The 11,401-nt window shown below is 36.5% G+C and overlaps 1 protein-coding gene across 1 annotated transcript; it reads right to left on the bottom strand.

Annotated features, from left to right (window-relative positions):
* Positions 1 to 633: 633 nt before the first annotated feature.
* LOC136823372 (uncharacterized) lies at positions 634 to 2,404 on the bottom strand. The gene is made up of 3 exons (XM_067079543.1): positions 2,289 to 2,404; positions 1,776 to 1,827; positions 634 to 1,236 (listed from the first exon to the last, which is right to left on the bottom strand). The coding sequence occupies exons 1-3, from the start codon at positions 2,352 to 2,354 to the stop codon at positions 764 to 766; spliced, it is 591 nt and encodes a 196-aa protein (XP_066935644.1). The 5' UTR covers positions 2,355 to 2,404; the 3' UTR covers positions 634 to 763.
* Between the last annotated feature and the right edge of the window lie 8,997 nt (positions 2,405 to 11,401).

An 11,401-nucleotide genomic window follows, 5' to 3' on the forward strand; every position in this document is an offset into this window, starting at 1 on the left:
TACCCTTGGAAAATTGTTTCGTACCTTAAAGTGACACGGTGGACGAACTAAAATCAGTCTTTCACCCCTTGGAAGTTTTAGATTAGAACAACCTTTAAACCCCTTGGGAAATGAAAATTTTTTTCTCAGATTACCCTCTGGAAATGTTCGTCCACCCCTCTGTATGGATATAAAATGGAACGGCCTATTGTATTGTATAGCTATTTTGGGGAGAATGAGAATTTATTTTTCAGTTTCTGGAGCTGTTGCTCTTATGCATTTTTGACTCAGTTGCTGCGTCTAGGTTCTATAGCCATATAGTCTAGTATTCAGCAAGAACAAAAGTAATCATAGAAGTAGCCTGGAGAAAACAACTGTAAACTCATTTTTAAGGGAGGGTCTCGCGGTTGAGAAGTGGCGGAGAGTGTCGGCTCTAGATTGGATTGTCGGATTTGACGAAGAATAGGACGGAGTTTTACCTCACATTTAGACGGTGTGACGGAAAGTTATACAAATAGCTTTACATACAGACTTTATCTGGCTGCAGTCACAACTAAAAGTTAATTCAAAAGATTACAAGAGGACAGTAAAATCCGTAATAATACATGCTAATATACAAATGCCGTAACTACATATAATTATATATTTTTTCCCGAGAGTGCTTGTAGTTCGCTACATTTTGACAAGAGAAAGGGAAAATGTACTTTTATTGCGTCACAATGTTATAAATTTTAGCCAAAATATAACATTTCTTTACAATTGCGTGTTTAGAAAAGTTACATTATTATAAAAAGTTTGTCCATTTGACGTTTTTGATCTTTCCTTGACAAGCTAGAGAGAAGGGCCCACCAATATATGCTTTCACATCATAAAGTTGCCGTGCTTGAGTGTTTTCTTGTGTGTCTGTCATCTCACCATTTACAAAAATTGAAAATTTGTAAACACCTCCACTCGCGTATCGATGGTGAAGCTCCATATTGTATGTTTGATCGACAACCAAGTCTGGTATGGGGTTGAAAACCTCTTTGACATTTCCATTCATGGAAAGTGACACTGTGAAAGATTTAGTCGAGGTTCTCCAATAGACGGCAGGAATTCGATCCCCTACACTACCTTGATTGCCGTTTTGTGTAAAATGGAGAATATTGCACCAGTTACCGCCAGGCGTTGGTGATAATTTGAATGAGAGTTCTAGGGACCACTCTGTTGAAAGGATGGGAAGCGTCAACTTCAAATTGTTTGCAGTTAATGTCTCTTCTGAAAACGAAAGATGTATAGTGAAAAGTATTCATCCAGACTCAGAGTTTATTAAATCTTTCTGTCTGAACGTCTTACTTTGCTTTGACATTTATCCTCTAATTCGATCCTCAAGGGAACAAAATTCTCTTCGAATTACAGAAAGATTCCAGTAATATAGAGGTTTGAATTAGGAAAATTTGACAATATCATAATGTACTGTATCCGTCTTTGGACGCCAGCCCTTATTGACTCAAATTTGACTACCTTCTTACACGAATATAAGTATGGAAGTATTTAATGGCCTTGAAATTAACACACCAAAAAATAACAAGAATTTTATTGCTTTTTCAAGGACACCATAGCTTATTTTAATTAAGGGGGTTTTTATTAACACGAAGTTTTTCAATTCGTGTTAATAAAATGACTAGTAATATTCGTGTAATAAGGTATGTTGTCTTTGTACTGTAACTTAATAACTTTGAGACGCTATTTCTTATCCACATAAACGGCACTTTTTAAATCGAGCACCCCCGGAGAAGTCATACATATTTCCGTACCTTGTTCACCAACCAGAATGATGGCCTCCTTCCCATGGTTGTTCGGTGGCACCTAAAGCGAAACAAATCAGAATGTCAAATGTAGAGTTCATATCAACATAATTTGCAGCGTAGACGAAAAAGTTCCATTGTGTGGTTTTTCTATTTGATTAAACTCCTAGATATCTTTTCAACGAGTAAAAAACCGTTATCTAATTCAAATTCTATCAAAATATATACAGTTATTTTGTCTTCACTGCAAATTATATTAAAGAGACATAAAAGTACTGACGAAATTTGTAAACAAACCGTATGCAGCGGGATACAAAATCAAAACAAATATGGCTGATTTTGATTGTTTCGATTGTTTTATATCGCGCAATGTTTACATTTTACTCCTTTTATATGCCCCTTTAAGTCGATTCGTTTGCACGACAACCTTCCTGTCAAGAGACAAACGCTTTACCGCTCGGCCGCGCCCCTGACTCATCCTCTACCAGTGGTTATGTAAAATCAACAATAATATCCACTTACACCAAGAATTTCAGCAGATCCTCCACTGAAAACGATCAAGCATATAAACGAAAATTGGAGAACCATTTCGAAATTTCAACAAAACTTTCTGATTTATAAATATCCATAAATCTTCAAAAATTCAATTTTTCATATTAGTAAATTATTCATCATCGCATTTTGACAAATTATTTTTACTATTTTGGTAGCAAAACAATATGAGCTTTTCAATGATGAATTATTCATTGCCACCGCATATAGTCTCAGTGCAGCACACTTGACAGGTTTGAAACAGACAATGAATTTGACTGCGATGTGAATGTATTTAGCCTTCAAACTGAATGAAAATAAATGAAGACTAATAAATATTTGATTGACAAAATTGAAGTAAAAATTGAAATTAGATGACAATAAGTCTTTATAAATGAATTGATCTAACTTTAATTGATTGAATTTTAGAAACCCCCTAGAAAATGAAAATCAGAAATAAACATAATTAAGAAAAAACTATCCTAACCTAAGTGGCCACTGATAAAGAAGTGATAAGCCTGTGGCAAAAGGGCGGATGTAAAACCTAGCAGAGTTGAGCCAACTGAAGTCCACAAAAAGAAAAACTGAAAAGTGCAAAAGCTTACCGGCTGGCCCAATGTGAATTTTCCTCTTTTCAAGCAGTTTTAACCAAACTTAGGGATGGATTTTCTAAAATCAAGAGTCAAATATTGTCCAAATTTCACCAATTTTAAGTGCTCCTTACTTTGCATGATATTGTCGATTTGTCTGAAAAATTAAGAACGCATTTAAGAACATTTTAGGCTGAAAAAAGCACGAACCTTTCTATGTTGCTCAGTTCTAGTTGTACCTAGGGAGACAGGGGTGGGTATCACTGAAATTAGTAAGCAAGGTTGATTGATGCGTACCTCATAGCCTCTCATCTAACTAATGACCGCTGTGCGTGCTGAAGAGCCACATCCTACCTGAGGTACCCCTGTTTGGAGCCGAACACAGCGAATCTAGAGGAGATCAACCTCGATAAAGAATCGTAGTCTCTCCATGAGCTGAAACCCCAGGTGCGAATCAATTCTACCTGTACTTAGGGAGCCAGGGGTGAGAATCGTCTGGAGGGAAGACTCTTCTTGGGGGGCTAGTAGATGCTGGAGTCGGAGCTTTTCTGACCCACATTCATGTTTTCGAACAGCAACACAGGATGAATTGGATCCTTAGCAGGATCGCGACCAATCTAGTGGAGGACACACAAACAATGATACCGGTGATAGAAAACGCATACCAAACCAGGACAGATCGGGTTCTTCAGCTCCGTTCGAGCAAATCGGTCTAGTGGAGGACATACGAACAATGATACCAACAGGTTACCTTGAGAAAGTTCCTGGTAACCTACTCTCATCACATTTCTTATGGATAGAAACCCCCAGTCCCGGTGAACAGCAGAAGGTGCAACAGTAATCTACCGGAAGGTTGCTTTGCAATTTTGCGACATGGAATGTCAGGACTCTAAATGATGATGGTGATTTAGACTCTATCAAAATCACTAACCTTCTTTCGGATAAATGAAACATTATTCCAGATTGGGATTTCTTGGGATGACCAAAACCCACCTGGACTCTGATACACCTGAAAACTTCACTGAACAAGGATTTATCCCCTCGATTAACCCCTTACCTGCTGAATTACAGCTTCGTATCAGAGATAATAACGAGTGTCACGCTGAATCTAAAGCCAAAGCCGATTACTATTTTTATAATCTATGCCCCTGACACAAGTTATGACACAAATGTAATAGACGAAATTTACAACATCCTCCATTCTTGAATTCTTCAATGTAAAGGTTGGAAAAGGATCCCATCTCTCATGGACCGAAGTTGTTGGGCAATTCACACTTGGAACCCAAAATGAAAGTGAAGAGAAACTGCTACAGTTCTGTGGCCTAAATAGATTGATGATTGCTAACTCCATATTGAAAGACAAAAACTGTCGTTTATCCACTTGGACCTCCCCTAATGGTCAAGTTAAAAACCAAATCGACTTTGTACTTGTTAAGAAGGATCAACTGAACTTAATCAAAAATTGCAGAGTTTTCAATTAGCTGACATTGGTTCAGACCACTCACTTTTACTGCGCAAAATCCTGCTAAAAGAAATGCCAAAAATCAAAAGGAACACAAAGAAAAGTTTCAAATTCGATATTGATAAATTATCAAACGAGTTCGAAATCCATATCGGAGGGTGATTTCAGCCATTAATGGAAACCGATCCTGATATTGATCAACTCTACGAATCATTCACAAATATAACAAATGAAATTACCAATGAAATTGTTGGACGTAAACAATCCCGTGCTGTTGAAAACATGCGCCTCGAACTTACTGCTCTGTGTGAACGAAGAAGAAAAGCCCAACTTGATTTCTTAAAGGAACCCAACTCAAATGCTGTAAAACAAACCTATTCTGGCCTAAATAAGGAAGTCAAAACAGCGGTCAAAAAGTTAAAAGCTGATAACCTCAACGCCAAAAGTAACAAACTCGAGGATGATTTCAGAAGGAGCGACAGTCACAACCTCTTCAAAACTGTTAGAGAACTAGAAGGACTACCAAAAAAATCACTTAACATAATCAAGGACGCACCGGTCAACAGACCGATCCCGATACTGTTCTGAAACTATGGAAAGAACACTTTCAATGTCATTTAAATACATCCTTTCCACGTGATGATTCCGCTATCAATTCAATAAACATCGATGGACAAATTCCTACACAAATTGAGCCCATCCATACTGACGAAATCGTAAACACCCTCAAGAGAATGAAAAATAAAAAAATAACCAGGTGTTGACCAAATCACCACTGAAGTACTCCGTGCTGGAGGTGACAGTATGGTTGCAATACTGAGGAAAATTTTCAATAAGATACTCGAGCAAACAAAGACACCCAGTCATTTCACAAAAATGATCGTAACGCCTGTCTTCAAAAAAGGAAACAAACTTTTAAGGGGAAACTACAGAGCTATCGCATTACTCTCAATCCCCTGGAAAGTTTTTCTCACAATCCTACTCTAGAGAATGCAGGAGAGTATAGATAACCGACTCAGAGAAACTCAATATGGTTTCCGTTCAGGGGGGCGTGGTACTATAGATGCGATCTTCATTATTAGGTGGTTGATTGAAAAAGCCAAAGAAAGAAATATTCCTTTAAATTTTCACTTCATAGACTTCAAAGCTGCTTTCGAAACAGTCTGGAGGAAAGCACTTTGGAAAATATTAAGATCAATTGGCGTCGATCAAAATATTGTGAGCATAATAGAAAATATGTATGACCGAACTGGATGTGCTATTCAAATTGACAGGAAATTAACTGAATGGTTTGCAGTCAGCTTTGATGTCCGCCAAGGCTGTATATTGTCTTCCACGCTCTTCAATGTATTTCTGGAATATGTTATGGATGAAGTGAAGAGCATTCTAGGTGAGCTAGAATTTGATAATACGCTATCAACTGATGTACGATATGCAGATGACACTACCCTCATCGCTATGATATTTGATAAAATTAAACTTTCTACAAATGAGCTTGATTCTGCCTGTAAAAAAATGGGGCTTAAAAGTCAACGTCAAAAAATGCAAATTGCCATTGAATGAGCCTAAAGAGTCATTCATTGATGGAGAAGAAAAGTTGAACACGTTGCCAAATTTATCTTTCTCGGATCTGTTGTGCCTGAAGTCAGCGATGATGTGTTAAGAAGAATAGCTCTAGCCTTAGCTGCCTTTGGTATACTAAAGAAAAATGTATGCTCAAGAAACGAAATGTGATTTTAAGGAAAAAAGACTCCGTAGACGTCCCCCAAAAAGATGGAGCGATCAAATCCGAGAAGACACAGGGGTCCCACTTCTTACTGCTGAGTGCCGTGCCCGTGACAGAGAAAAGTGGAAAGAGGTTGTCTCCAAGAAGTGCGCAAAGATCCCCGTGGGATTATGCACTTAAGTCAAGTAAGTCAAGTAGGCTGAAAATTCCTAAAAAAAATAAGCACATCCAGGCTCAGCCAAGTTTTAGGTGTTCTAACAAAAAAAACTTGTGTCACTAAAACTTGTGAAGGATTAGTCTGGGATCTACTGAATATCTACTCAATGATGACATTATCATTGATGAGAACTATAACTTACAATAGTTCTACGAAGAGACCTCTCACTGAATTATCAATCAGCTCGTCCATATCCTGGGAATGGTACTATTATGTATCTTATGGTACATATGGCCTTATGGTAAACCTTAAAACTCTAAACTAGCAAGTAGCTATCGCTATGAATGCCCCCGCCAACGCATTCATAACAAAGAAAGAACGTTTGAAGACCGCATTCCACCAGATCGTTTTATTGGAACGCCATCCAAAAAGCGCACAGCGAGACATTTCTATTCGCTGAGCACATTACTGAAAAGTATATGGCTGTTTATCAAGAGTCAATGACTTGATTCTTATAAAGTAGATGCTTATAAGAAAAATAAATATGCACATATTGTGAAATGTCATATCCTGTTTTACTTTATAAGAACCAAAAGTCAATACAAATCACAACAAAATAGATAAAACAATAGGTGCGCGCGAACATTTTTTAACCACGGCGGGCCGCTCAGAATCGGAATATGAATATTTTTCTGGCGAGCAAGCCCGCTACGTGAAGCAACAAAAGCCCCTGCGAGGCAAAAAGATTTGATTCTTATTATACTGAAAATCTGGAAACAAATTCTACGGATGGACTTTGGTTTTCTGGCATTTAGAGAAACAACGAGACTGAAATAAACAAAAATAGTTTTGAGTCTACATTTTATACACCTGACATAAATTAAGGGGAGGAGATCTGGTAGACTGGCACGCCATTCGGGCTGGAACGGCATCACGCGTGAAGGGTGAGCGTAGGAGTTAGGTAAGCGTAGACAATGATTTTGTCGGTGGCAAAGGCTGAAAGCTGCAAACACGTTTACACTTTTTTTACGAGACAACTTTGAGCTCACTTACAGTCCTCTAATGTCGCTGATCAAGTTTTTTTTTCGAGTTTTCATCAGAATAACAGTTTGTTCTAACCATGGACGTAACAGAAATTAGATGGACTGTTAACTTTTTCTCTGTCATTAAAGTTGCATTGAAATTCTTTTCAAATCGGCTTTTTTTATTATCGAATCATTGTCAGCAAGACAAGCCCATTACACTAGAAATTTTTCATATTTTAGTTTTTATAAGAACACAAAGACTTATCCAAAATAGTTCTTAGCCTAATTCTAGAGATTCCGTCCACGTAAGATCATTTTTTAAAGATTAGAGAATATAGCCTGATTAAAGGGTAACCAAATTTATCATAATTTTTATCGAAAATTCATTCATTCTTTTTTAATCATATAGGCGGGGATGCTCTAACTTAAATTTTGAGCTATCGTACATTAGGTTTGAAAAGGTAGCTCAAAAATTATTTTCACTGAAGACTTTCTTTTGCTATCTATGATTCGCGGTTATGTTAATTAATGACTTTGGAGGTTCGGTGAAATGTTGGCAGAATGGCTGTCCCGTGTTTTGTCAGATAGTTCCAAGTTAGAGCAGTTGACGGTACATTAGGCTGCTTGTATCCTCTAACGAATTCGTGCTTCTTTTAGATATATACTACCTGCAGTCTTGTAGAGGTCTGTGATTCAGACTACCGGTACATTATTGGCACCGGAGGAAGCCTAAAGCTTTCGAGGATGGCATTCATAGCTTCACGCATTTTTTTGCGCGTTTTTCAGTATTTTAGTTCCGGTTAAATGGTGTACCGGCAACATTCTTATCTTACGGTCTCTCTATTGTTTTATCATCATCAAAAAGACTTTTCCGGAGTTATTTTGATCTGATTACTCATTTTGAAATGTCAGTTTGTCTTTTTCTTATCCCTGGAGAGTTAAATGAATCTAAGGAAATTCCCTTTTCTGGGAAATTCCCTTTTTATACCACAAGTAGTTATTAACCGCTCAGAGCAAGGCTAATTAGAAATTGTTATCCTTTTAAAATTTTGTCGTTTGAATATTACAGTAAAATGGCAGTACAGTACAGTAGCGTTTAGTATACCATCCTGCGGTGGCAATTGGTAAAATAACATAAGAAGAGCAGTATCTTCAGATAAATACGTCTTTTATAGGAAAAACCAGTAAGTCATATAATTCTGGCTGGGCTGCTCTTAAATTTATATGAGTTTTTCAGCCTTAAATGTCAATACTAATTAAAATGGAACCATGTACTTCTCAGTAATTTCTGAAATCTGAGGTTCAGATTCTTCTTAATTTGTTCTTAGGTTTCGGCCAAATTTCAGCCTCGTATTCTTATGAAATTGTTCTTATAAAAACGTGTAAGACAAGGCACGGATGTCACTCTAAGTAGACTGTAAATTACTCCCTTGACACATTTTTTAGCATTTGAAAGAATTTTGTCTCAGATGAGAGGTCACTCTTAACAAAAATTACTGTAGGGCTAAGATCATTCCTTTTGAACGCAAATTCAACTCTATGTGTTCGTTTTGCTGCGGTGGCACCTTAATGAAAGTTATGGCTAGTATTATTGTTTTCACGAGTTTTAATTTCGCGAAAATGGCAAAAATTCATGAAATCGCGAAATTTAATCTAACGAAAGTTAATCTGATTACTATTGTTTTTACGAGTTTTAATTTCGCGAAAGTGGCCAAAATTAGTGAAATTGCGAAATTTAATCTAACGAAAGTTAATCCGATTGAAATAAACTTGCACTATTTTGGTCTTAATAAGAAACACCGAGATTAAAGGTCTCCTCCACTTAGCGTGGGGCGACCAAATAGCGTGCAGAAGATAGCAAGCACGGAAAAATCCCAGTTCAAAAGCAACACATTTCACAGCCTCACTTTAAGATATTAATATTATATCTTGTTATTTTTTAAGTTTCTAAAGATAAGTTCTGAGTTCTAAAAATAAAGCGAATTGCTTGGATACACGTTTTTTTATAAGAACAAACTATAGAAGAGCATAAGGCTTCGAGGCCCAAAAATTTAAGAACATTCTAAGAACATACTAAGGCTTTGGAGACTTAAAAACATGCAATTTCTTAAGAAATTACATCAAAATGCTCAAAAAATGCTGAAAATAAGAACATTTTAAGAACATTTTTAGGCTTCAAATCCAAAAAACTAAGAACATCCGAAGGCTTCGAAATTTTTTGACGTTCTTATAAAAAAAAAACGTGTATGCGAGAATCGAAAATAATCCCGATAGCAAGATACTACAGGCCCGCATTTCCAAAACAAATAGACTTGTTAGGCAACGCATAAAACAATAGAACTCGTTATCTAAAATGTAAATAAGTTATGTGCATAAACGGGCATCCATTTTTACAATTCTTATCATTTCTGGTTTCACAAACGATGAAATAAGGTAAGAGTCTTCTTTTTGTAAATTCTCTTTCAAAAAGAAGACTAGACGAATTGCATTTTATTGCATTTCTGTTTATTGTTGCAACCATTTGATTACTCTGGTGCGTTAGAGAGAGAACCTAGACAAACACACACAAAAAATATATTAATTTTCTTTCGAGACATCTTGTATGAACATACATTCTGATTACTCACGGTCCTGTCTCAGTGAACCGGAGGTATAGGGTGACCATGAAAATAGTTCAATCTCATCAGCCCTAATCATGGGCTTTCAGAAAAAATATATGGTTTAATATGTTTAGATTAGCCGCTGGCAAGATATGGGCTCAATAAGATTTTTGCTGAGTCAGCACTTTTTTTCGATTTTAAAAACGTTATATCTCGCTAACGGCTGGTTTAAATATACTAAACCATATACTTTTCTGAGGTTGTTCGCATCTTCATGGGGGTAGAGCTTTTTTTGGTGATTCCTGACATCTTCCTGAATCTATGTGCAAAATTTCATCTCTACACCATTTTCGTCCGGGTAGTTATGCAATTCTACCTGACAATAGAATTCTAAGCATAAGCGTGCCTTTATATAGGGGTAGACACTTGCTTATTAAAAAAAAACTTGTACAAATTATAAACAAATGTTTTGGCCTTTTGCCACCATCCGTCTGACATTTTAAGCACTGATAACAGCTAAGAGAGACCGTAAACCAATTAAGTAGAAGTAATGAGGATCAAGGCAGGATAATCCAGGATTTAGGAGACGCAACCACGGGTGGGGGGGGGCACGACTTAGGCAAAATTGGGTATGGGGATGTGCCACTAGGGCAGGGTCCCTTTTTAGGCTCTGAAGAAATATTACAGGGTCTTAAATTCACTAATTTTCAAAATGTTTCTCTGACAGGGTCGACTAATTTTTGACAATTTTTTAATTTTGCGTCTACTTTTAGTTCTTTTGGCCAGTTTTCAGGGTGATAATGGGAAAATTTTTCAACAGTTTAAGCGACGAAGAAAATCTTTATATTTCAAATCATTCGTTTATTTAAATCATTCTTCTTTAATATATTACACACACAAGGTAAAGAAGACAAAAAAAGACTTCATTCCATCAATATTCAAAAATTTCATTCATTTCTACCAAGGATAAATCTGTTAGGTGCTAGGAGAGGCCAAAATAAAAAATGCTCTCAATGCTCGGAATGCCTAAAAACTAATAGGCTGAGAATGAGAAAATAAAATTTTTTAATTCGGTTTTTCGTAAGAACCTTCCAATCCAGCCTTCCATGAGGCTGATTATGTCAAAAAGTTTAGAAACATGTAAGAAACATTTAAGGCTCAAAACTTCTTAAGAACCACTGAGGCTGCTTGGTAAAACTAGTTTCTTAAAAAAAAAACGTGTAAGGACTTGTCAAACAAAATTCTATATTCAGGAGTAAGGCAAAGAGTTTGTCAAAGACACGTTCTCTGGATTGGTTGGAACCAATCCATAAGTCAAAAACGTAGCAACAAATACTTAGCAAAAAACAAATCCCATTTCTCCACTTTTTTATATATATAAGTATTACCAAGCAACTAAAAGTAAATGTGATTTATAATTCTAAAATAGTGAGATCCGACCAAAAAAATGGTCAAAACAAGATATATTTTTAAAGATTGGAGGGTTTGATGGAGAAAATATTATAGTTTAGTGTGCTGTCAGGTTTTGGTTAGGGGCTGTCCAC

The sequence above is a fragment of the Clytia hemisphaerica genome, unplaced genomic scaffold (assembly GCF_902728285.1).
Source record: "Clytia hemisphaerica strain Z4C2 unplaced genomic scaffold, Clytia hemisphaerica genome assembly, whole genome shotgun sequence".
NCBI classification, from domain to species: Eukaryota; Metazoa; Cnidaria; class Hydrozoa; order Leptothecata; family Clytiidae; genus Clytia; species Clytia hemisphaerica.

What these genes read in the sequence shown, in the direction of transcription:
- LOC136823372 (XM_067079543.1), bottom strand. Translation starts at nt 2,354, where the DNA reads ATGGTTCTCCAATTTTCGTTTATATGCTTGATCGTTTTCAGTGGAGGA. An exon ending in GATCTGCTGAAATTCTTGGT is followed by an intron (nt 1,828 to 2,288) that starts GTAAGTGGATAT and finishes GTTTCGCTTTAG; the next exon opens with GTGCCACCGAACAACCATGG. An exon ending in CATTCTGGTTGGTGAACAAG is followed by an intron (nt 1,237 to 1,775) that starts GTACGGAAATAT and finishes TTTCGTTTTCAG; the next exon opens with AAGAGACATTAACTGCAAAC.